General features: G+C 47.4%; 1 protein-coding gene across 2 annotated transcripts in view; it reads right to left on the bottom strand.

The window, feature by feature from the left end:
* slc49a3 (solute carrier family 49 member 3) overlaps positions 1–9,305 on the bottom strand; it is a 45,689-nt gene extending 36,384 nt beyond the window's left edge. The window contains exon 1 of one of the 2 annotated variants that reach the window (XM_086005617.1): positions 9,189–9,305. In XM_086005617.1, coding sequence (XP_085861743.1) covers positions 9,189–9,191 — 3 coding nt within the window. In that variant the 5' untranslated portion in view covers positions 9,192–9,305. Of the gene's footprint in view, positions 1–1,772; positions 2,884–9,188 lie in introns of those variants that run through there. The other variant, XM_086005625.1, reaches the window with a different exon arrangement.
* Positions 9,306–27,369: the final 18,064 nt, after the last annotated feature.

Genomic DNA, 27,369 nt, shown 5'->3' with positions numbered 1-27,369 from the left:
TTGGAACAAGATAGCGCGGGAACCGGTTACTGATCGGAGAAAGTTGAGGTAAAGGCTTCCGCAGTAACCAGGGCGACAGGTGTTGTATTTTGGGGTTTGTTCCTCTTGCATTGCCCATTTGCTGTGGTTATGAGAAGAATGTTTCAATCTCCTTGGTTCTGGTCTATTTGTAGAGTTATGATGGGGATGTCTTGGGTTGACATTACACCAGGACTTACACTGATACTAAACTCAAATCAATGCACAACTTTTTTATTCTTTGTTTTTTTTAAAAAAAAGCTTCAATTTCAAAAATATTTCTAGCTAGACGGTTAATAATTTATAGCGGACCTCTATTTGTTAACTGTTTTTAGGTAGTCTGTTCATTAAATGAGCAGACCGTTCATTTGTGAATGTTTGTGCCCGCGCCATTAACTGGTTGAATATGGGCCATTAAAAATTTATACCAGGACCACTCAAATAAATCCATAGAAGTCGTTTCACCAAACCACTCCGAGACTTCAACATGCGAGGCGAGCAGGAAAGTGAATACACATATTTTTATTATCTTATTTTTGGAATGTATTTATTTTTAGGTTAACTTTTTTTTTTAATTATCCCGATCTCTAGACAGTGAATGTCTCGGTGAACCTCTTCAGGCAAACTTTAAAAAAAAATTCACATTTCAATTCATGCGGTGTAATGCAGATAAAGGTGAGCTGTGGATGTGTAACCCAAGAAGACGGCCCTGAACTGGAAATGTTGATGTGAATGAGTGCCTGATTAAAGCTGAACAATACCAAGCCAGGAGGGGGAGGGAAGCACTTTTTAAATCTTAAATTAGACCGCAGTTCTACAAGCGTTTTAGCTCCCATGGAAAGTGGTTCTCGGTGCACGTCAATGAAAATGTGGTGGTGTAACCTTAAGAGATAATTGCAGGTACTAAAGGAGTGAGGCAGGAGTCTGGTACGGGTTTATGTTTGCACTGAGTGCACGTTAACTCCAGCTTTAGTTTCTCACCACCTCCCAACAAATGTTGGAAACAAAGTTATTGCTAATGTCTGGTATAAGAAGAAAACTTGACAGAAGAAGTCAACTGGTTCATCAAGTGTTTTCCTTCCACCAACAATATCCAGTCTATTTGTTTTTGGGATGAGACGTTAAATCTGCTCCGGTGGTTCAGATGGATTAATAAGGGACAGCCAGCACATTAAAGGCAAATAGTGTCTGACTAACCTGATTGGGTGCTTTGATGAAGTAACAGAGAGGGTTGATGAAGGTAGTGTAGTAATATATATATTATCCCCTATGGACTTTCAAAAGGCCTTTGATGAAGTACCTCAGAACAGACTTATTTCAAAAATAGAAATAAAAGGGACGGTGGTAACAGGTACATAATTGGCTACAGGATAGGAGGCAGAGAGTAGTGGTGAATGGATGTTGGGGGACGGAGCGGGGTCCCCCTGGGGTCAGTATTTGGACCATTGCTTTACTTGTTATATATATAAATGATCTGGGCTTGGGTATAAGGAGTACAATTTTGAAGTTTACGGATGATATAAAACTTGGCAATGTAGTAAATAGTGAGCAGGATAGTAGCAGAGGTAGCGTGGGTTGTGTGAGACTTTGCCCAGAATGTATATTGAAGCAGGGTTCCTTCTCCCCAAACTTCCAGTCTCGACATAATGGCCATCTTGATGGTTTAACTACTAATCAATTTAACCTGATGTTTCCTGTCTGAATTTACAAAGGAACAGGAGATGACCTGGACAATCTCAGATAGTTAATGTGACCTTGCTCATAGTTGCTGATGTGTTGGCTTCGGTGCCTCCATTCTTCTGGCCAATCTGCTATTAACACCTCACATGGGCTGTTGCCGACCTGTCCTGCTGCTTCCTACTACTTCCGACGAAAACCAGGGTAACAGATTGAAGAAAAGCTGATTTTGAGGGGCTGAGAATAGAACTTGGGAAAACAAAATGGGCAACAATTTAGGCAAACAACGATGTAGAACAGCAATGGGAAACATTTAAAATGGTGTTCAGAGTGCAGGAAAAATATATTCCGCTAAAAGGAAAGAACAAACTAAACACTGATGAGACTCCATGGACGAATAAAGCCATAAGGGAGGGTAAGGAAAGGGGCCTACATTAAGTACATAGACAGCAGGGGAGTGCATGAGAAGGGAGAATATGAAGAGATTAGGAAAGAAGTCAAAAAAACAATTAGGAAGGCAAAGAGGAACTATGAAATTAAATTATCAAGGAACATAAAACAAAATAGTAAAATATTTTACAGACACAGCAATAAAAAAAAGGTTGGGATGGGAATTGGCCATTAAGGGATAGACAGGATAATACCACAGGTAACGATAGAGAGATGGCAGAAATATTATCAAAGAAGTCATAGAAATTTACAGCACAGAAGGAGGCCATTCGGCCCATCGTGTCCGTGCCGGCCGACTAAGAGCGATCCCAGCCTAATCCCACTTTCCAGCTCTTGGTCCGTAGCCCTGCAGGTTACGGCACTTCAAGTGCACATCCAAGTACTTTTTTTTAATGTGATGAGGATCTCTGCCTCTCCCACCCTTTCAGGCAGTGAGTTCCAGACCCTCACCACCCTCTGGGTGAAATAATTTCTCCTCAACTCCCCTCTAAACTTCTACCAATGACTTTAAATCTCTGCCCCCTGGTTATTGACCTCACTGCTAAGGGAAATAGGTCCTTCCTATTCACTCTATCTAGGCCCCTCATAATTTTATACACCTCAATCAAATCTCCCCTCAGCCTCCTCTGTTCCAAACAAAACAACCCCAGCCTATCCAATCTTTCCTCATAGCTAAAATTCCCCAGCCCTCGCAACATCCTCATAAATCTCCTCTGCACCCTCTCTAGTGCAATCACATCTTTCCTGTAATGTGGTGACCAGAACTGCACACAGTATTCTAGCTGCGGCCTAACTAGTGTTTTATACAGTTCAAGCATAACCTCCCTGCTCTTATATTCTATGCCTCGGCTAATAAAGGCAAGTATCCCGTGTGCCTTCTTAACCACCTTATCTACCTGGCCCGCTACCTTCAGGGATCTGTGGACATGCACTCCAAGGTCCCTTTGTTCCTCTACACTACTCAGTGTCCTACCATTTAATGTGTATTCCCTTGTCTTGTTAGCCCTCCCAAATGCATTACCTCACATTTCTCCAGATTGAATTCCATTTGCCACTGTTCTGCCCACCTGACTAGTCCATTGATATCTTCCTGCAGTCTGCAGCCGCCTTCTTCAGTATCAACCACACGGCCAACTTTTGTATCATCTGCAAACTTCTTAATCGTACTTCCTATACATTCAAGTCCAAATCATTGCTATATACCACAAAAAGCAAAGGACCCAGTACTGAGCCCTGTGGAACCCCACGAACTAATTATTTTGCTTTAGTATTTACCAGGGAGATCGAACAGGTGGACATGACATTGGATCATGAGATTAGTGCATTTAAAATAAAGAGGGGATACATTAAATAAATTAATCAAACTCAAAGAGGATAAAGCCCATGGATTGCATCCACACATTTTAAAAGAATCTAGGAAAGAGATAGCCGAGGCATTACTACACATATTTAATAATTCATTAGAAAAAGGTGTAGTGCCAGAGGACTGGCAGATAGCTAACTTAATATCTATATTTAAGAAAGGGGATAGAACATGTCCAGGGAATTATAGACCAGTCAGCTTAATATAGGTGGTAGGAGAAATAATGGAATCACTACTAAAGGAGAAAATAAAAGAACTAGAAACCAAAAACATAGTAATGAATAGTCAGCATGGATTTCAAGAGAGAAAGTCTTGCTTGACCAACCTCATTGAATGTTTTGAAGAGGTAACAGAGAGAGTGGACAACAGTAATACAGTAGATGTAATTTATCTGGATTTTTGAAAGGCCTTCTATAAGGTGCCCAATAATAGACTGGTGAACAAGGTCAGAGAATGCGGAGTCAGGGGACAAGTAGCAGAATGGATTGCTGGCTGGCTTCAGGACAGAAAGCAGAGAGTGGGAGTAAAGGGTAGCTATTCACAGGGGCAGAAGGTGGGTAGTGGTGTTCCACAAGGATCAGTGCTGGGACCACTGCTGTTCATAATTTACATTAACAATTTAGACTTTGGAATCAAAAACACAATTTCTAAATTTGCAGATGACACCAAATTTGGGGGGGATAGTCAATACTGAGGAGGACTGCAACAAGTTACAGGAGGACATTAATAAACTTGCAGAATGGGCAAATAATTAGCAAATGAAGTTCAACACAGATAAATGTGAGTTATTACATTTTGGTGGGAAGAATAGGGAGGTCACATTACTTGGAGGGTGCGAGTCTAGGTGGGGTGGAGGAACAAAGGGATTTCGGACAAATACATAAATCACTAAAAGTTGCGACACAGGTTAGCAAGGCCATAAAAAAGGCAAACCAAGCACTAGGGTTTATTTCTAGAGGGATAGAATTGTAAAGTAGAGAAGTTATGCTAAACCTGTATCGAACCTTGGTTAGACCACACTTAGAGAACTGCGTACAGTTCTGGTCGCCATATTATAAAAAGGATAGAGGCACTGGAGAGGGTGCAGAGAAGATTTATAAGGATGATACCAGAAATGCGAGGGTATACATATCAGGAAAGGATGAACAGGCTGGGTCTCTTTTCTCTTGAAAAAAGGCTGAGGGTCGACCTAACAGAGGTCTTTAAAATTATGAAAGGTTTTCATAGAGTGGATACAGAGAGAGGATGTTTCCACTTGTGGGGAAGAGCAAAACTAGAGGCCATCAATATAAGATAGTCACCAAGAAATTCAACAGGGAATTCAGAAGAAACCTCTTTACCTTAAGAGTGGTGAGAATGGGGAACTCGCTACCACAGGGAGTGGTTGAGGTGAATAGTATCGATGCATTTAAGGGGAGGCTAGACAAGCTCATGAGGGAGAAGGGAATAGAGGGTTACGCTGATAGATTTAGATGAGGAAAGACGGGAGGAGGCTCGTGTGGAGCAGAAACGCTGGCATGGACTGGTTGGGCCGAATGGCCTGTTTCTGTGCCGTATATCCGATGTAATTATATGTACTCCCCCATTGTCCTGACTAATCTCCAATATTAGCATATCCTAACTGGACAATGACCCCGAGATGTTATGATTAACTTTGATGGGACACCTGACAGAGCAAATTCTAACACAAGATTAAATAAAGCCACGAATGTGGTTTATGTTACTAGCATTACATAACCCTTCTTCCCCTTTCATTCTTCCTCACTCCCCTTTTCATCAGTCCTTTGAATTTTCCACTGTTTTCAATAGATGCTCTAGATTTTGGATGATGTTTAATTACTGATCAACTGATAAATGCATTCCTCAAATGACTCAACTTGTTCAGTTCTCTATCCCCCTGCCACATATTTAGAAATACCATCAAGCATGCTTTTCATTCCATTTCCTATTCTTCGTTTGAGACGAAACTGGGGCAAATCTCCTTCGGGTTTTGCACTTGCCATTTCCACAAAGGAAAGCTTTTTTTTTTTAAAAAAAGGAACAATCTCTAAACTGAAACAAGATGCTGAAAGTTTATAAAATTCCCCAAAATCTAGAACCAACAAATACCCGTGACAGAAGATAAATGACATCAAAAGGACATGCAATACAAGGTGACCACAATGAGAGAAAGCAGTAAGCATTCAGTCTGTCAGCACAAGAACTGCAAACATGCAACCTACGGATCTCCAAAACAAAGGTCAGAACTGGTGCAAAAGCAAATCTATTGGCCTCAATAACCTTCGCTCAGTTATAAATAGAATGGTTCATCTCTTGAATGAGCATCAATAACCAATCACTTGGCTAAAATATACCAGGGCAGAAATCCAGTCATCCCAAACAGGTGCGGAGACAGAAAAACAAGGAGCCAAAGTCTACTCGAACCCAACAGACAAGCAGCAAGATGAAAATATCACCAGTGCAAACCATCTCTACCACAGGAAATAAGTCACCAAATAGCACCAGATCCAAATAATTCCAAAAAGAATTAATATGACGACACACTGGTAACACATCACTAATCAAGAATTTAAAATTAGAATTCAATTTACCCTAAACTACACCTCAGCAAAACTAGAACACTTCCTCCGTAGCTCTGCAGGGCCAGTATGCTCAGTTTTGGCAACTAAACATGCTCACTGGGCGAGTTTTATCCCCATCATATCTGAGCAGCAGATATTTTAAAACACAGCAGGATGAAACAGCTGGTATCGATTTTTCTAACCACTCTGGCGAGCAGAGACATGTCCTACGCATGTCTACCAAACAACGCCCATTCAATACAAACACCAAATGCAGGAGGTGTGTTGTACTGCAATGAGAGACATTACTTATTTTATTTCCACTTCTTTTCAGAACTGTTCTGAAATTTCTTAAAGCAAAGCCAACTCTCCATACTCTCTGTTAAGGTCATTGCAATTTTGTGAACTTTACAACCAACTAGCCTTGGCAATTACTAACTGTTTCGCAATGCATTTTTGAAGTTTGCACTGCAATGACAGTCACATGACACTGAAATGTCCACGCACAATTTACTTAACTTTTAAAGTAAGTGTGTTTTATCACTAGTGTTAGCGCGATCAAAAGATTTTGTGCCACTCAAAAGCTCTTAGAGGAAATGTACGGCAGGTTCAATTCGTCACTAACGGAGCCTCCTGACAGAACCAACAGCAAAATGATAGCATGCACTGGACACAAAGAGTTCTTTTAAGTCAACAATGCTAAGTCTACGACAGAAAATGGTCTTCAATACGGAACTGATGCAGCCTAAAATTCTTCCAGCCAGTCAGCACAACTTGTAAGGGGGAGGGTAAAAGAATCAACACTGTTTTGCAGTCACATTACTGCGGGTCATCAAAAGAAGTGACATTCCATAGAAGCAACACAATAGGCATTTTGCAAAATTATATTTTCTGTGATAGACAATAACCAACCTTATAATGAGAAGCCATAAAGAGACAATCATATCCCCAACCCCATGCCACTTTAAACCATATTCCACTCTAAAACCTGCCCTTTTAATCCATGCCTCTTTAACCAATGACTTTAAACTCTGCCCATCCAACCCATGCACCTCTCCAAACCATGCCCCTTGACCCTACTCCAACTCCTGCCCCTTCACCCCCTTCCCGCTTCACCTCCTCCAACTCCTGCCCCTCCAACCCCTTCCCCTTCGCCCCCTGGCCCTACTCCAACCCCTCCGCCCCCTGGCCCTACTCCAACCCCTGCCCCATCACTCCCTCCCCCTTCACCCCCTCCCCCTCCCGCCCCTTCACCCCTCCCCCTCTTCACCCCCGCCCCCTTCACCCACTCCCGCCCCTCCCCCTCCTTCACCCCCTGCCCCTTCACCCCCTCCAACCCCCTGCCCCTTCACCCCCTCCAACCCCTGCCCCTACACCCCCTCCAACCCCTGCCCCTACACCCCCTCCAACCCCTGCCCCTACACCCCCTCCAACCCCTGCCCCTACACCCCCTCCAACCCCTGCCCCTACACCCCGTGCCCCTTCCGACCCCTGCCCCTTCACCCCCTCCGACCCCTGCCCCTTCGACTCCTCCCCCTCCCCCACCGACCCCTGCCCCTCCTCCCCCCACCGACCCCTGCCCCTTCACCCCCTCCCCTCCAACCTCTGCCCCTTCACCCCCTCCCCTCCCTCCAACCCCTGCCCCCCTCCAACCCCTGCCCCTTCACCCCCTCCCCTCCCTCCAACCCCTGCCCCTTCACCCCCTCCCCTCCCTCCAACCCGTGCCCCTTCACCCCCTCCCTCCAACCCCTGCCCCTTCACCCCCTCCCTCCAACCCCTGCCCCTTCACCCCCTCCCCTCCCTCCAACCCGTGCCCCTTCACCCCCTCCCTCCAACCCGTGCCCCTTCACCCCCTCCCTCCAACCCCTGCCCCCCTCCAACCCCTGCCCCTTCACCCCCTCCCCTCCCTCCAACCCCTGCCCCTTCACCCCCTCCCTCCAACCCGTGCCCCTTCACCCCCTCCCTCCAACCCCTGCCCCTTCACCCCCTCCCTCCAACCCCTGCCCCTTCACCCCCTCCCTCCAACCCGTGCCCCTTCACCCCCTCCCCTCCCTCCAACCCGTGCCCCTTCACCCCCTCCCTCCAACCCGTGCCCCTTCACCCCCTCCCTCCAACCCCTGCCCCTTCACCCCCTCCCACCCCTGCCACCCCACCCCCTCCCTCCCCTGCCTCTTCACCCCCACCCCTCCCTCCAACCCCTGCCTCTTCACCCCCACCCCTCCCTCCAACCCCTGCCCCTTCACCCCCTCCCCTCCCTCCAACCCCCGCCCCTTCACCCCCTCCCCTCCCTCCAACCCCCCCTCCCCTCCCTCCAACCCCTGCCCCCCCTCCCCTCCCTCCAACCCCCCCTCCCCTCCCTCCAACCCCTGCCCCCCCTCCCCTCCCTCCAACCCCCCCTCCCCTCCCCTCCCTCCAACCCCTGCCCCTTCACCCCCTCCCCTCCCTCCCACCCCCCCTCCCTCCAACCCCTGCACCCCCTCCCCTCCCTCCAACCCCTTCACCCCCTCCCCTCCCTCCAACCCCTGCCCCTTCACCCCCCTCCAACCACTCCCCCCCCTTCCCCTCCCTCCAACCCCTCCCCCCCTCCAACCTCTCCCCCCCTCACCCCCCGACCTCTCCCCCTTCACCCCCCCGACCCCTTCACCCCCGACCTCTCCCCCCTTCCCCCCGACCTCAACCCCTTCCCCCCCGACCTCTCCCCCCTTCCCCCCGACCTCTCCCCCTTCACCCCCCCGACCTCTCCCCCCCTCCAACCTCTCCCCCCCTCACCCCCCGACCTCTCCCCCTTCACCCCCGACCTCTCCCCAACCCCTTCCCCCCCGACCTCTCCCCCCTTCCCCCCCTCACCCCCCCCTCGACCCCTTCCCCACCGACCCCTTCCGCCCCCTTCCCCACCGACCCCTTCCGCCCCCCTCCCCCTTCCCCACCGACCCCTTCCGCCCCCCTCCCCCTTCCCCACCGACCCCTTCCGCCCCCCTCCCCCTTCCCCACCGACCCCTTCCGCCCCCCTCCCCCTTCCCCACCGACCCCTTCCGCCCCCCCGACCCCTTCCCCTTCCCCCCCGACCCCTTCCCCGACCCCTTCCCTCTCCAGTCCCTCGGTGCCGGGACCACACATACCATGGCATTGGAGCAGCTGAGGGTGCAGGCGGCCAACAAGACGAGCCACCGCCGCTTGTAGGCGCGGTACCGCGGGCCGGGGGTGGGGGTGGTGTGCGGGCCGGGGGTGGGGGTGATGTGCGGGCCGGGGGTGGTGTGCGGGCCGGGGGCCTGTATAAAGCCGCCCTCCAACGGTTCCATCTGCCGCTCCGGCCGCCAAAACCCGGCGACTAGGCAGCCCGGCCGCGCATGCGCACCAGGAGCGGGGGCCCCGCCCATTCGCCACCTCACCGCCAGCCAATCGGAGAGCAGGCTGTCCCGTGATCGGCAAAACCCGGAGCCGGATCCGCAATCCCTTGTGCAAAACCAGGAGCCGGATCCGCAATCCCCAGTGCAAATCCCGGAGCCGGATCCGCAATCCCCAGTGCAAAACCCGGAGCCGGAGCCTTAATCCCCAGTGCAAAACCCGGAGCCGGATCCGCAATCCCCTGTGCAAAACCCGGAGCCGGATCCTCAATCCCCTGTGCAAAACCCGGAGCCGGATCCTCAATCCCCTGTGCAAAACCCGGTGCCGGAACCGCAATCCCCAGTGCAAAACCGGAGCCGGATCCGCAATCCCCAGTGCAAAACCCGGAGCCGGATCCGCAATCCCCTGTGCAAAACCCAGAGCCGGATCCGTAATCCCCAGTGCAAAACCCAGAGCCGGATCCGCATCCCCTGTGCAAACCCAGGAGCCGGATCCGTAATCCCCAGTGCAAAACCCGGAGCCGTATCCGCAATCCCCAGTGCAAAACCCAGAGCCGGATCGGGGCATTGTGGTTCCGTCGCTGGGCGAGTAATCCAGAGGCCTGGACTAATGATCCACAGACATGAGTTCAAATCCCACCACAGCAGCTGGGGTATTTAAATTCAGATAATTAAATAAATATGCAATAATGGTGACCATGATTGTTGTAAAACCCCATCTGGTTCACTGATGTCCTTTAGGGATAGAAATCTGCCACCCTTACCCGGTCTGGCCTATATGTGACTCCAGTCACAAATCAATGTGGTGTTCTGTAGAAGGGTTTCGGCCTGAAACATTTACGCTGTTTCTCTCACCATGGATGTTGCCAGGCCTGCTGAGTTTATCTAGTGTTTTCTGTTGTTATTATGGTTGACTCTTAACTGCCCTCTGAAATGGCCTAGCAAGCCACTCAGTTGTAACAAACCACTACACAAAACAATAAGAATAAAACCAGACGGACCACCGGCATCGGTTTCGGCCACGACAACGGTACACCCAGCCCAGTCGACCCTGCAAAGTACTTTAGCCCCTGCCCCTTCAACCCCTGCCCTTCTGCAAAGTCCACCCCTTCTGGGGACGTGCCAAAATTGGGAGAGCTGTCCGACAGACCAGTCAAGCAACAGCCTGACATAGTCATACTCACAGAGTCATACCTTTCAGCCAATGTCCCAAACTCCTCCATCACCATCCCTGGATATGTCCTGTCCCACTGGCAGGACAGACCCACCAGGGGTAGCAGCACAGTGGTATACAGTCAGGAAGGAGTGGCCCATTGACTCCGGACCCCATGAAGTCTCATGGCTTCAGGTCAAGCATGAGCCAGGAAACCTCCTGCTGATTACCACCCTCCCTCAGCTGATGAATCAGTGCTCTTCCATGTTGAACACCACTTGGAAGAAGCACTGAGAGTAGCAAGGGCACAGAATGTACTCTGGGTGGGGGGATTTCAATGTCCATCACCAAGAGTGGCTCGGTAGCACAACTACTGACCAAGCTGGCCGACTCCTGAAAGACATAGATGCCAGACTGGGCCTGCGACAGGTGGTGAGAGAACCAACACGAGGGAAAAACCTACTTAACCTCGTCCTCACCAATGCACCTGTCGCAGATGCATCTGTCCATGAGAGTATTAACAGCAGTGACCACCACACAGTCCTTGTGGAGACAAAGTCATGTCTTTGCACTGAGGATACCCTCCATCGTGTTGTGTGGCACTAACACTGTGCTAAATGGGATGGATTCAGAAAAAAATCTAGCAGCTCAACACTGGGCATCCATGAGGCGCTGTGGGCCATCAGCAGCAGCAGAATTGTATTCCACCACAATCTGTAATTTTATGGCCCGGCATATCCCTCACTCTACCATTAACATCAAGCCAGGTGACCAACCCTGGTTCAATGAGGAGTGTAGAAGAGCATGCCAGGAGCAGCACCAGGCGTACCTAAAAATGGGGTGCCTACCTGGGAAAGCTGCAACATAGAACAACATGAATGCTAAACAATGGAAGCAGCATGCTATAGACAGGGCTAAGCGATCCCACAATCAATGGATCAGATCAAAGCTCTGCAGTCCTGCCACATCCAGTCGTGAATGGTGGTGGACAACTGACAGGAGGAGGAGGCTCCATGAACATCCCCATCCTCAATGATGGCGGAGTGCAAAGGGCAAGGCTGAAGCATTTGCAACCATCTTCAGCCAGAAGTGCCGAGTGGATGATCCATATCGGCCTCCTCCTGAGGTCCCCACCATCACAGAAGCCAGACTTCAGCCAATTCAATGCACGTCATGTGATAACAAGAAATGGCTGAGCACACTGGATGCAGCAAAGGCTATGGGCCCTGACAGTATCCCAACTGTCGTGCTGAACACTTGTGCTCCAGAACTAGCCGTGCCTCTAGCCAAGCTATTACAGTACAGCTACAACACTGACATCTACCCGACAATATGGAAAACTGCCCAGGTATGTCTTGTCCACAAAAAGCAGGATAAATCCAATCCGGCCAATTACCGCCCCATCAGTCTACTCTCAATCATCAGCAAAGTGATAGAAGGTGTTGTGGACAGTGCTATAAAGCGGCACTTACTCACCAATAACTTGCTCACCGATGCTCAGTTTGGGTTCCGCCAGGACCACTCAGCTTCCGACCTCATTACAACCTTCGTTCAAACATGGACAAAAGAGCTGAATTCCAGAGGTGAGGTGAGAGTGACAGCCCTTGACATCAAGGCAGCATTTGACCGAGTGTGGCATCAAGGAGCCCCAGTAAAATTGAAGTCAATGGGAATCAGGGGAAAAACTCTCCACTGGTTGGAGTCATACCTCGCACAAAGGAAGATGGTTGAGGTTGATGGAGGTCACTCATCACAGCCCCAGGACATCGCTGCAGGAGTTCCTCAGGGAAGTGTCCCAGGCTCAACCATCTTCAGCTGCTTCATCAATGACCTTCCCTCCATCATGAGGTCAGAAGTGGGGATGTTCGCTGATGATTGCACAGTGTTATAAGAACATAAGATGCAGGAGCAAGAGTAGGTCATTTGGCCCCTTGAGCCTGCTCCGCCATTCAATAAGATCATGGCTGATCTGATCTTGGCCTTAACTCCACTACCCTGCCCACTCCCCATAACCCTTATCGTTCAAAAATCTGTCTATCTCCATCTTAAATATATTCAATGACCCAGCCTCCACAGCTATCTGGGGAAAAGAAATCCAAAGATTCACGACCCTCTGAGAGAAGAAATTCCTCATGTCCGATTTAAAAGGGTGTCCCCTTATTCTGAAATTATGCCCCCTAGTTCTAGATTCCCCCACGAGGGGAAACATCCTCTCTGCATCTACCCTGTCAAGCCCCTTCAGAATCTTATATGTTTCAATAAGATCCCCTCTCATTCTTCTAAACTCCAATGAGTATAGGCCCAACCTGCTCAACCTTTCTTCATAAGACAACCCCTTCATCTCCAGAATCAACCTCGTGAACCTTCTCTGAACTGCCTCCAATGTAAGTATAACCTTCCTGAAGTAAGGAGACCAAAACTGTACACAGTACTCCAGGTGCGGTCTCACCAATGCCCTGTACAGTTGTAACAGGACTTCCCTACTTTTATACTCCATTCCTTTTGCAATAAGGCCAACATTCCATTTGCCTTCCTAATTACTTGCTGTACCTGCATGCTAACTTTTTGCGATTCATGTACAAGGACCCTCAGATCCCTCTGTACCTCAGCATTTTGTAATCTCTCCCCATTTAAATAATAATTTGCTTTTTTATTTTTCCTACCAAAGTGGATAACCTCGCCTTTTTTCACATTAAACTCCATTTGACAGATTTTTGCCCACTCACTTAGCCTATCTATATCTCTTTGGAGATTATTTGCGTCCTCCACACAATTTGCTTTCCCACCTCCTTTGTATCATCAGAAAATGTGGCTACATTACACTCGGTCCCTTCATCCAAGTCATTAATAAAGATTGTAAATAGTTGAACATAAGAAATAGGAGCAGGAGTAGGCCATTCGGCCCTTCGAGCCTGCTCCGCCATTCAATGAGATCATGTCTGATCTTCTGCCTCAACTCCATTCACCGGCCCTATCGCCATATCCCCTGATGCCTTTACTAGTCAGAAATCTATCGACTTCTGTTTTGAATATACCCAATGACTGAGCCTCCACAGCCCTCTGGGGTAGAGAATTCCAAAGATTCACCACCCTCTGTGTGAAGAAATTTCTTCTCATCTTAGCCATGGTTGGATCAGTCTTCCTTTTGGATTTTTATGCCCTAGAGAATATATGTTTGTTGAAAATTATACATTATTTCCTTGAATGTTAGCCATTGTATGTCCACCTTCATACCTTTTAGTGTAGTCTCCCAATCTATCATGGTCAACTTGTCCCTCATACCCTTGTAGTTTCCTCTGTTGAGATTGAAGACCTTAGTTTCAGATTGGACTACATCACTATTGTGTCTCCTTGTGTTCTTTTACTATAAATAATACAGACACTTTTAGCTCATTTTAGTTACTGCTTTTACTAGCTGTATTTCTGCTTTGTTTCTGTCTTGCCACATGGTGCGGAGTGATACAAAATGTCCGACGCTGCACCGTGCACTGCCCGTGCACAGTGTGCCACATAGCAATATAACTACACCATACCAAAGTAGTTCCATTTAACGATGTGATACTATAACAATGTAACATCCCTCTTTCTCAAAAAACTAAAACATGAAATTTAACAATTTAAATTAACAAATATTATATCTAAACTATTATTATCAACTACAAAGAATCGTGAGTTTTTTTTTATTCGCAATATCGCTCAGGTGGTTGGATGTTGTCCCTCCATCTTGTGGATTTGATGGTGACCATTCCTCTCTGCGGTGTTTTGGTGTGTTCCGCTCTTGTTGTTGTTGCTGTCGCCTTTGGAGTTGGAGTGTGCATGCTCGTGGTTGTTTGATTTGTAGCGCTTGTTTCTGGTGTTGTACTGCTTGTGGTAGCTGGTGTTGTCAATGTTGCTGATGTTGTCTGCTGCTTATCCAGTTCAGGTGAAGGTCTGATGTGGAGTCTGTTCCGTCTGTATTGGTTACCAGGTTCAGTCTCTACGAAGTAGGATCTTGGAGTATCAGCTTTTCCAATGACCTTGGCTGGATTCCAGGTTTTCAACACCGGGTCTTGCACATGCACTGATTGTCCATTCAGCAAGTCTGGTAGCGTCTTTGCATGTTTATCGTAATGTTTGCTTCCTACGATTTGTGCTTCTGCCAACTTTTGTCTGAAGTCCTCCTGGTCCTGGGGAGGATGTATTTTTGCTGGTAGTGTAGTCTTAAACTTCCTCCATTCAGCAATTCCGCAGGTGATTTCATGTCTGCTTTCAGTGGTGTTGATCTGAGTGATAGGAGGGCAAGGTCTTGGTCTTCCCCCACCTCACTACTTTTGATGAGAGTTCTCTTGACAGTCTGGATCTGTCTTTCGATGAACCCGTGTCCCCTTGGGAAACGTGGGGATGAGGTTACTATTTTGAACCCATACTTTTCTGCCAGAGCTCTGAATTCACTCGATGTGAACTGGGTTCCATTGTCACAGATTACCTTTTCCGGGATTCCTTGTTCAGCAAACAAGCTCTTTGCAATCCTGGTGGTAGTTGTGGCTCTCAAGTCTTTCATCCTTCTCACAAAAGGAAACTTGGAATAGTAATCTGCCACTATGAGATACCATTCTTGATTGCACATGAAGAGATCTGCCCCAACAGTGTGCCATGGTCTTGACGGTATTTCACTAGGTATCATCTCCTCTTTCTGTTGTGCATTTCTGTATTTCTGGCATATACGACATGCAGAGACCATCTGTTCGATATTTTTGTACATGCCTATCCAGTATACAGCTGATCTGGCTCTCAGCTTGCATTTTTCCATTCCCATGTGGCCTTCATGTATGACCAGAGATGGACCTGGGTGAGGATTGCAGAGCGAGCAGTGAGGCATAAAACCGGCAGCGAGCCTGTGTGTGGAGCAAGGCCTGACCAGAGACGGACCTGGGTGTGAGCAGCGAGGCATAAAACCGGCAGCGAGCCTGTGTGTGGAGCGAGGCCTGACCAGAGACGGACCTGGGTGTGAGCAGTGAGGCAAGGCCCAACCAATTCAGCAGCGGGGGACAGAGGTAAAAAGTAATCAAAGTGTGACATCAGCAGGAAGCAGGTAAGTGATTGGTTGGTGAGTATTTCTCTCTTTTTTTAAACTTTAACTCTGGTTTATAGTTTCTAAGGTCTCTCTGGTGTAGCGGGGACTGCTGGTAAACTATTTAACTGTAGTGTAATTAGTGGGATTGATTGATTTAATTTAAACTCGATTAATTAAAGGGTAAGTCATGGCAGGACAGCCCAGCCCTGTAATCTGCTCCTCCTGCGATATGTGGAAACTCAGGGACACTTCCTGTGTCCCTGACAACTACATGTGCAGGAAGTGCACCCAGCTGCAGCTACTGACAGACCGCATTGCGACGCTGGAGCTGCGATTGAATGCATACTGGAGCGTTCACGATGCTCGGGACATCGTGAATAGCACGTTTAGGGAGTTGGACACACCACAGGTAGAGGTTGGACAGGAAGAAAGGGAACGGGTGACCAACAGGCAGAGTGCTAGGCGCAGGCAGGTAGTGCAGGGGTCCCCTGTGGACATCCCCCTCTCCAACAGATACACCACTTTGAGTACTGTTGGGGGGGATGGCTTATCAGAGGAAGGCAGCAGCAGCCAACTTCCTGGCACCAGGGGTGGCTTTGCTGCACAGAATGGGAGGAAAAAGAGTGGTAGATCTATAGTAATAGGGGATTCAATTGTAAGGGGAATAGATAGGCGTTTCTGCGGCCGCAAACGAGACTCCAGGATGGTGTGTTGCCTCCCTGGTGCAAGGGTCAAGGATGTCTCCGAGCGGCTGCAGAACATCTTGGAAGGGGAGGGTGAACAGCCAGTTGTCGTGGTGCATATAGGCACCAACAATATAGGTAAAAAGCGGGATGAGGTCCTAAAAGCGGAATATAGGGAGTTAGGAGATAAATTAAAAAACAGGACCTCAAAGGTAGTAATCTCAGGATTGCTACCAGTGCCACGTGCTAGTCAGAGTGGAAATAGAAGGATACTTCAGATGAAGGCGTGGCTAGAGAAATGGTGCTAGGGGGAGGGATTCAAGTTCCTGGGACATTGGAACCGGTTCTGGGGGAGGTGGGACCAGTTCAAACCGGACGGTCTGCACCTGGGCAGGGCTGGAACCGATGTCCTAGGGGGAGTGTTTGCTAGTGCCGTGGGGGAGGGTTTAAACTAAAATGGAAGGGGGTTGGGAACCTGAGCAGGGAGACAGAGGAAAGGGAAATGAGGATAAAAGCAAAAGATAGGAAGGAGAAAAACAAAAGTGGCAGTCAGAGAAATCAATGGTTTAAATCAAATGTGGCCACAGTAAATAATAATTCTAATAGGTCAAAGAGCGTTAAAAAAACAAGCCTGAAGGCTTTGTGTCTTAATGCGAGGAGCATTTGTGGATGAATTGGCTGCGCAAATAGAGGTAAACGAATATGATTTGGTTGGGATTACGGAAACGTGGCTCAAGGGTGGCCAAGACTGGGAACACAACATCCAGGGGTATTCGATATTCAGGAAAGATAGGCAAAACGGAAAGGGAGAAAGGGAGGAGGGGTAGCATTACTGGTTAAAGAAGGGATTAACACAATTGTAATGAAGGATATTAGCTCTGATGATGTGGAATCTGTATGGGTAGAATTGAGAAATACTAAGGGGAAAAAAACATTAGTGGGAGTGGTATATAGACCTCCAAACAGTAAGGCGGAGGTTGGGGATGGCATTAAAAGGGAAATTAAAGAAGCGTGCAAAACGGGCACAGCAGTCATCATGGGTGACTTTAATCTACATATAGATTGGGCCAACCAAATTACTAACAATACTGTGGAGGAGGAATTCCTGGAGTGTTTACGGGATGGTTTCCTGGACCAATATGTCGAGGAACCAACCAGAGATCAGGCCATCTTAGACTGGGTATTATGTAACGAGAAAGGATTAATTAGCAATCTTGTTGTACGAGGCCCTTTGGGTCAGTGATCATAATATGATCGAATTCTTCATTAAGATGGAGAATGAAGTAGTTGACTCAGAAACTAGGGTCCTCAATTTAAATAAAGGAAACTACGATGGTCTGAGGAGCGAGTTGGGTAGGATTGATTGGGGAATGGCACTCAAAGGGTTGACGGTGGATAGGCAATGGCAAACATTCAAAGACCGAATGGATGAACTACAGAAGTTGTTCATCCCAGTTTGGCATAAAAATAAAACAAAAAAGGTGACTCAACCTAGGCTAACAAGGGAAATTAGGGATAGCATAAGATCCAAGGAGAGGACATACAAATTGGCCAGAAAAAGCAATAATCCTGAGGATTGGGAGCAGTTTAGGATTCAACAAAGGAGGACAAAGGGATTAATTAAGAAAGGGAAAATAGAATATGAGAGTAAGCTTTCAGGGAACATAAAAACTGACTGTAAAAGCTTTTATAGATATGTGAAGAGAAAAAGATTGGTGAAGTCAAGCATAGGTCCCTTGCAGTCAGAATCGGGGGAATTTATAATGGGGAACAAAGAAATGGCAGACCAACTAAATACATATTTTGGTTCTGTCTTCACAAAGGAGGATGCAAATAACCTCCTAGAAATACCGGGGAACATAGGGTCTGATGAAAGGGTGGAACTGAAAGAAATCAGTATTTGTAGGGAAATGGTGTTAGGAAAATTGATGGGACTGAGGGCCGATAAATCCCCAGGGCCTGATAATCTACATCCCAGGGTACTTAAGGAAGTGGCCCTAGAAATAGTAGATGCATTGCTGGTCATCTTCCAGAACTCGATAGACTCTGGAACGGTACCCATGGATTGGCGGGTAGCTAATGTTACCCCACTATTCAAAAAAGGTGGTAGAGAAAAGGCGGGGAATTATTGACCGGTAAGCTTGACATCGGTAGTGGGGAAAATGCTAGAGTCCATTATAAAAGATGTAATAGCAGAGCACTTGGAAAGCAGTGACTGGATCGGACAAAGTCAACATGGATTTACAAAAGGTAAATCATGCTTGACTAATCTACTGGAATTTTTTGAGGATGTAACTGGTAAAATAGATAAGGGAGAACCAGTGGATGTGGTGTATTTGAACTTTCAGAAGGCTTTCGATAAGGTCCCGCATAAGAGATTAGCGTGCAAAATTAAGGCACATGGGATTGGGGGCAAGGTATTGACTTGGATAGAGAACTGGTTGGCGGACAGAAAGCAAAGAGTTGGAATAAACGGGTCATTTTCCGAGTGGCAGGCAGTGACTAGTGGGGTACCGCAAGGATCGGTCCTAGGACCCCAGCTGTTCACAATATATATTAATGATCTGGACGGGGGAATTGGATGTAATATCTCCAAATTTGCAGACGACACAAAGCTGGGTGGGAGGGTATGCTGTGAGGAGGATGTCATGAAACTCCAGTATGATTTGGATAGGTTAGGTGATTGGGCAGAAACATGGCAAATGCACTATAATGTGGATAAATGTGAGGTTATCCACTTTGGTGGCAAAAACAGGAAGGCAGATTATTATTTGAATGGCAATAGATTGGGAGAAGGGGAAGTGCAAAGAGACCTGGGTGTTCTTGTGCACCAGTCACTGAAGGTAAGCATGCAGGTGCAGCAGGCGGTTAAGAAGGCAAATGGTATGTTGGCCTTCGTAGCAAGAGGGTTCGAGTACAGGAGCAAGGATGTCTTGCTACAGTTGTACAGGGCCTTGGTGAGACCGCATCTTGAGTATTGTTTGCAGTTTTGGTCGCCTTATCTGAGGAAGGACGTTCTTTCCATGGAAGGAGTGCAGCGAAGATTCACCAGGCTGATACCTGGGATGGCAGGAATGACGTATGAGGAGAGATTGTGTCGATTGGGCTTATACTCACTGGAGTTTAGAAGATTGAGAGGGGATCTCATCGAAACCTATAAAATTCTGTCAGGCCTGGACAGACTAGATGCTGGAAGGATGTTCCTGATGGTCGGGGAGTCCAGAACCAGGGGTCATAGTCTAAGGATAAGGGGTAGGACATTTAGGACTGAAATGAGGAGGAATTTCTTCACCCAGAGAGTGGTGAGCCTGTGGAATTCTCTGCCACAGAGGGCAGTGGAGGCCAGTTCATTAAATATATTCAAGAAAGAGTTGGATATATTTCTTAAGGCTAAAGGGATCAAGGGATATGGGGAGAAGGCAGGGACAGGGTACTGAATTTGGATGATCAGCCATGATCTCATTGAATGGCGGAGCAGGCTCGAAGGGCCGAATGGCCTACTCCTGCTCCTATCTTCTATGTTTCTATGTTTCTATGAGATGGAGAAGTTGTGTCTGCATCGTCTTTGGCATGATGATCCTCGATCCAGCAAGGAGAATACCGTCTTCTACTGCAATATCGTCTTTAATCGCCCAGTATTGACGAATTGTCGCCTGTACCTGCTGGATTCTCTCCGGCCACCCCTGTATTACTTGTTGTGTGAGTAGTTGCAACTCCTCATCCAACTTCACCTTCCAATATCCATTTCTGGCATCTAGTTTTGAGAAAACCTTGGCTCCTGCCAGTGATGGCGTAATCTCCTCTAGCGTTGGGGTGGGATAGTGGTCCCTCTTTATCGCCTGCTTTAGATCTTTGGGGTCCAAACATATTCTGAGACGCCCGTTTGGCTTTTCTCGTACCACAATTGAGTTTACCCAGTCTGTGGGTTCAGTGACCTTTACGATCACTCCCTTTTCTTCCATCTCCTTTAGCTCTCTTTCAAGCTTTGTCTTCAGCTCGATGGGTACTTTTCGTGGAGCATGGATAACGGGCTTTACCTCTGGATCGATGGTGATGTGGTATTGGAAATCTCCGAAACATCCCACTGTATCATCGAAACATTCTGGATACATGTCTACCAAGTCTTTTTTACTCTTGATTTGTGGGCGGTTCTCCAGTGGGGTGTTGCTGTCTATCTTCAGTGGCGTTTCCGTCAGCTCATGATGCACTGAGATCAATCTCAACTTCTCGCAGCTGTTTAATCCCAGGATCGCTGGCCCCTCAGTGTCGGTGACATAGAACATGCAGTTGATGTTCTTTCTTTTATGTGTCCCTTTGATAAAGGTTATTCCGAGTTGTTTAATCTCACTCCCCCCGTATGCTGTCAACGTGACATTACTTGCCTTTAAACAACCATTTTTCGGGTAGCCATCTTCTCTCAGGTTTTCGGGAAAGATCTGCTGGTACAGTCTCAATGGGAGAATGTTGCTCTGAGTCCCTGTGTCCAGCTTCAACTTTAAGTTGATGGTTTTGGGCCAACCTTTGATCTTTTTTTTGATTTGGATGATGGTGTGCAATTCTCTCCTCTGAGTATTTTCCGCTGGTTTCGATGTTTAGTGCATTGTCGTGTTCATCATCATCATCCTGCTCATCCATGGCATGGATATTGTGTTTCTTTCTCTGGTTCTGCTGTCCGCCTTTGTTTTTGATGTATGTTCCTTCTTTCTTCGTTCTACACCTCTTTTCCCAGTGTTTGCCACATGCATTGCAGCTTGTTCCATATGCTGGACATTTCCTCTTGTCTGTGTAATCGTGCGGTCTTCCACAATTTCTGCACATGTTTCCCCCGTTGTCATGTGCATGTCTTTGTGTGTTGTACTTTTCTCTCACTGCATCCACTCTGTTGTCCGTCTCAGAAGCCGTCCGCATGTCAGCCATTTGAGAAATCAGCGTTTTCATTTGCTGCTTCATGGCTTCATGAACTCTCGCAGTATCTACAGCCTCTGTTATTCCGAGCTTTTCTTTTCCTATCAGGGCTTTTTGAACCTCTACATGCGCTGACCCCCATGTTAGCTGGTCCACAAGCCTTTCTTCCATTTCCTTAAATTTACACTTGCTGGCTTCATTTCTCAGCCTTGTTAGGAAATTGTCAGCTGTTTCACCGGGTTCCTGTCTTAGACTCTGGAATTTGTATCTGTGTATACGGTGATTGGATTTAGGCTCTAGATGGTTGCTGAATTTATCAAAAATTGTCGCAGGGTTTTCCTTTTCGTCTTCAGTCAAACTCTAGCTATTATACAAATCTAGACCTTTTTCTCCTGTCCACAACAGAATGTAACTAACCTTTTCCTCGTTGGTAGCACCCTTCAGGAAGCTTTTGAATGTAAGCTCACATTTCTGTTTGAACTTGCGGAATGCTTCTACTATATCGTCGGCTTCCCAGTTCATGAGGGGTTGCATTTGCACAGTCGTCATTTTAGTTTCCCGTATAATTCACTCTCAAATCACCGCAGACATCGGCACTCACAATCAGCTCATAAAATCACTTTTCGTCTTATTCGTAGTTCGTATAGCACAATTTTATACTCACTTATACTGCTGCCACCATGTTGTGTCTCCTTGTGTTCTTTTACTATAAATAATACAGACACTTTTAGCTCATTTTAGTTACTGCTTTTACTAGCTGTATTTCTGCTTTGTTTCTGTCTTGCCGCATGGTGCGGAGTGATACAAAATGTCCGACGCTGCACTGTGCACTGCCCGTGCACAGTGTGCCACATAGCAATATAACTACACCATACCAAAGTAGTTCCATACCAAAGTAGTTCCATTTAATGATGTGATACTATAACAATGTAACAATCACTCTCAAAATTAATGTAAAATTCAATCATATTATGGTCACTTGTTCCTAAAGGCCCCTTTACCACAAGATTATTGATTAGCCCTTTCTCATTACACAGTACCAGATCCAGAATAGCCTGTTCCCTGGTTGGTTCCTCCACATACTGATCCAGGAAACCATCTTGCATGCATTCCAAGAATTCGTCCTCCACACCATTAGTGGGAATTTGATTTGCCCAGTCAATATGTAGATTAAAGTCTCCCATGATTACCATATTGCCCTTGTTACATGCACTTCTAATTTCTTGATTGATACTGTGCCCCACATTACCACTACTGTTAGGTGGCCTATACACAACTCCCACCAGTGACATTTTACCCTTATTATTTCTTATCTCCACCCAAATTGATTCTACGTCTTGATCTTCCAGACCATAGAGTCATAGAGTCATAGAGTTTTACAGCACAGAAAGAGGCCCTTCGGCCCATCGTGTCTGCGCCGCCCATCCATCCCTGTCCAGTCTAATCCCATTTTCCAGCATTTGGTCCATAGCCTTGTATGCAATGGCATTTCAAGTGCTCATCCAAATGCTTCTTGAATGTTGTGAGGGTTCCTGCCTCCACCACCCTTTCAGGCAGTGAGTTCCAGATTCCAACCACCCCCTGGGTGAAAAAGATCCTCCTCAAATCCCCTCTAAATCTCCTGCCCCTTACCCTGAATCTATGCCCCCTTGTTATTGACCCCCCTCCTAAGGGGAAAAGTTCCTCTTTATCTACCCTATCTATGCCCCTCATCATTTTGTACACCTCAATCAGGTCCCCCCTCAGCCTTCTTTGCTCCAAGGAAAACAACCCCAGCCTGTTTAGTCTTTCTTCATAGCGGAGGCGCTCCATCCCAGGTAACATCCTGGTGAATCTTCTCTGCACCCTCTCCAAAGCAATCACATCCTTCCTATAGTGAGGCGACCAGAACTGCACACAGTACTCCAGCTGTGGCCTCACCAGCGTTTTGTACAGCTCCATCATAACCTCCCTGCTCTTATATTCTATGCCTCGGCTAATGAAGGCAAGTATCCCATATGCCTTTTTAACCACCTTATCTACCTGTTCCGCTGCCTTCAGAGATCTATGTACATGTACACCAAGGTCCCTCTGACCCTCTGTACTTCCTAGGGTCCTACCACTCATTGTGTATTCCCTTGCCTTATTTGTCCGTCCAAAATGCATCACCTCGCACTTTTCAGGGTTAAATTCCATTTGCCACTTTTCCGCCCATCTGACCAACCCGTTTATATCGTCCTGTAGCCTGAGGCTTTCCTCCTCGCAATTTACTACCCCACCAATTTTCGTGTCATCTGCGAACTTACTGATCATACCTTTTACATTCTCATCCAAATCATTTATGTAGATCACAAACAACAAGGGACCCAGCACCGATCCCTGAGGTACCCCACTAGACACAGGCTTCCAGTCACAAAAGCATCCTTCGATCATCACCCTCTGCCTCCTGCCACTCAGCCAGTTTAGGATCCAACGCGCCAAGGCACCCTGGATCCCATGGGCTCTTACCTTCTTGACCAGTCTCCTATGTGGGACTTTGTCAAAAGCTTTACTGAAGTCCATGTAAACCACATCCACAGCATTTCCCTCATCCACCCCCCTAGTCACCCCCTCAAAAAATTCAATCAGACTTGTCAGACATGATTTACCCTTGACAAAGCCATGCTGACTATTCCCGATTAATCCTTGCCTCTCCAAGTGGAGACTAATTTTGTCCCTCAGAATTTTTTCCAATAATTTCCCTACCACAGATGTTAGGCTCACTGGCCTGTAATTCCCTGGTTTATCCCTGCTACCCTTCTTGTATAATGGTACTACATTAGCTGTTCTCCAGTCCTCTGGTACATCCCCTGTGGCCAGAGAGGTTCTGAAAATTAGTGTCAGAGCCCCTGCAATCTCCTCCTTTGCCTCCCACAGCAGCCTGGGATACATCTCGTCCGGGCCTGGGGATTTATCCACTTTTTGGCCTGCTAAAACCGCTAGCACCTCCTCCCTCTCGATGCTAATATGTTCAAGTATGTCACAGTCCCCTTGCCCGATTTCTATGTCTGCATCGTCTTTCTCCATAGTGAACACAGATGCAAAAAATTCATTTAAAACCCCGCCTACATCATCTGGCTCTACACACAGATTGCCACTTTGGTCCCTAATGGGCCCTACCCTTTCCCTGGTTATCCTCTTGCCCTTAATATACTTATAAAACATCTTAGGATTTTCCTTTATTTTGCTCGCCAGTGTTATTTCATGGCCCCTCCTCGCCCTCCTAATTTCTTTTTTAAGTATGCCCCTGCACTTTTTATACTCCTCTAGGGCTTCTTCCGTCTTTAGTCTTTTGTAACTGCCAAAAGCCCCCCTTTTATTTCTAATGCATTTTTGTATATCCCTTGTCATCCAAGGTTCCCTTTGCTTGTTGGTCCCACCCTTGACCTTTACAGGAACATGTTGGCGTTGTACTCTCTCTATTTCCCTTCTGAAAGTCTCCCACTGTCTTGATGTGGATTTTCCTATAAGTAGCTGCTCCCAGTCCACTTTGGCCAGATCTTGCCTTATCATATTAAAATCGGCCTTCCCCCAATTTAGAACCCTTATTTCCGGGCCGTCTCTGTCTTTTTCCATGACCACCTTAAATCTCACCGAATTATGGTCACTGTCGCCAAAATGCTCTCCTACTGACACTTCCACCACTTGCCCGGCTACATTCCCCAGAATTAGGTCCAGTATTGCCCCCTCTCTTGTAGGACTTTCTACATGTTGGCTCAAAAAGTTCTCCTGGATGCACTTTAAGAATTCTGCACCCTCTAAACCTTTCACACTCTGACTATCCCAATTAATATTGGGGAAGTTGAAATCCCCCACTATTATTACCCTATTCTTTTCGCACTTTTCTGAGATTTGCCTACATATCTGTTCCTCTATCTCCCCCTGACTGTTTGGGGGCCTATAGTACACTCCCAGCAAAGTGCTTGCCCCCTTTTTGTTTTTAAGTTCTACCCATATGGCCTCATTAGAGGAACCCGCTAATATATCATCCCTTCTTACAGCAGTAATTGACTCCTTAATTAATATTGCAACACCCCCTCCCCTTTTACACCCCCCTCTGTCTCGCCTGAAGATTCTATACCCCGGAATATTGAGCTGCCAGTCCTGACCCTCCCTCAACCATGTCTCCGTGATAGCAACAATATCGTACTCCCATGTGTTCAACAACAACTTCAGTTCATCCACCTTATTTGCAAGACTCCTTGCATTAAAATAAATGCCTTCCAACCCTGCCATATTCCCTTTTGCCTTCACATATTTGCTCTGCCTTGTTTTTTTCTCTGTATTTGGCTGTAAATCACCCCCTGCTATAGCTCCACTCTGTACCCCATCCCCCTGCCAAGTTAGCTTCAACCCCCCCCAGCAGTGCTAGCAAACCTCCCCGCAAGGATATTGGTTCCCCTCTGGTTCAGGTGTAAACCGTCCGACTTGTACAAGTCCCACCTTTCCCAGAAGCAGACCCAGTGATCCAGGAAACTAAAGCCCTCCCCCCTGCACCATCCCTTTAGCCACGCATTCATCTGTTCTATCTTCCCATTCCTATACTCACTAGCACGTGGCACCGGGAGTAATCCAGAGATTACAACCTTTGAGGTCCTGCTCTTTAATCCTTCACCTAGCTCCCTAAATTCTTGCTGCAGGACCTCATCCCTCTTTTTACCTATGTCGTTGGTACCAATGTGGACCACGACCTCTGGCTGTTCACCCTCCCCCTCCAGAATGCCCTGCAGCCGCTCAGTGATATCCTTGGCCCTGGCACCAGGGAGGCAACAAACCATCCTGGATTCACGTCTACGGCCACAGAAACGCCTATCTGTTCCCCTTACTATAGAATCCCCTACCACTATTGCTCTCCCACTCTTTTTCCCCCCTTCCTGGGCAGCAGGAGCACCCCCAGTGCCAGGAAGTTGGCTGCTGCTGCCTTCCCCTGGTGAGTCATCCCCCTCAACAGTATCCAAAGCGGCATACCTGTTTGAGAGGGGAATGGTCACAGGGGTCTCCTGCACTACCTGCCTGCTTCTATTGCTCCTCCTGGTGGTCACCCATTTCCTATCTTCCTGTGCAGCCCTTCCCTGCGGTGTGACCAACTCACTAAACGTGTTATCCACGAACCTCTCAGCATCGTGAATGCTCAACAATCCATCCACCCGCAGCTCCAGTGCCTCAATGCGGTTTGCTAGTAGCTGCAGATGGATGCATCTCTGGCACACATGGTCATCAGGGGCACCGGGGTCCCTGAATTCCCACATAGAGCAAGAGGAGCATATCACGGGGCTGTGCTCACCTGGCATGACCTTCCCTTTACTTAATTTAAATTAATTTACTATCACCAATTAAAAATATCTCTAAGGCGCTTGTATAGTCTACCAACAGTCCCTGCTACACCAGAAAAGACCCTAGTAACTATAAACTACAGAGTTAAAGTTTAAAAAAGAGAAATACTCACCAACCAATCACTTACCTGCTCCCTGGTGACGTCACACTCTGATTACTTTTTACCTCTCTCCTCTGCTGTTGATTTGGTCGGGCCTCGGTCTTCGCGCCGGTTTTTATACCGGGCTCACCTCCTCTCTGCTGCCGCTGCTCCCTGGGACTGGTCGGGCCTCGGTCTTCGCGCCGGTTTTTATACCGGGCTCACCTCCTCTCTGCTGCCGCTGCTCCCTGGAACTGGTCGGGCCTCGGTCTTCGCGCCGGTTTTTATACCGGGCTCACCTCCTCTCTGCTGCCGCTGCTCCCTGGAACTCTCATTTCATTATAATTTCTCATTACTGCACTGATCTCATCCATTATTAACAGAGCTACACCACCTCCTTTTCCTTTCTACCTATCCTTATGAAATGGCAAATATTCCGTTCCCAGCCTTGGTCACCTTGCAACTACGTCTCTGTAATGGCTATCAGATCATACCATTTATTTCTATTTGTGCTGTCAACTCATCTATCTTGTTATGAATGCTGCGTGTGTTCAGATATAGAGCTTTTAATGTTGTCTTTTTACCATTTTCCCTACTCTGACCCCTCTTTCTGATGCACTCTTATGTGTATACACTCTGTCCCTTCCTGTCACACTCTGGTTATCATTACCCCTATCGCTACCCTGCACTTTTGCCTTCTCATTTTCCTTTGACTTTTTTAATTTCCGCTC

The sequence above is a fragment of the Somniosus microcephalus genome, chromosome 2, assembly GCF_052327205.1.
Source record: "Somniosus microcephalus isolate GS21.2 chromosome 2, FLI_Smic_1.0, whole genome shotgun sequence".
In the NCBI taxonomy this organism is placed as follows: domain Eukaryota; kingdom Metazoa; phylum Chordata; class Chondrichthyes; order Squaliformes; family Somniosidae; genus Somniosus; species Somniosus microcephalus.
This window is presented reverse-complemented; position numbering and strand designations above follow the sequence as displayed.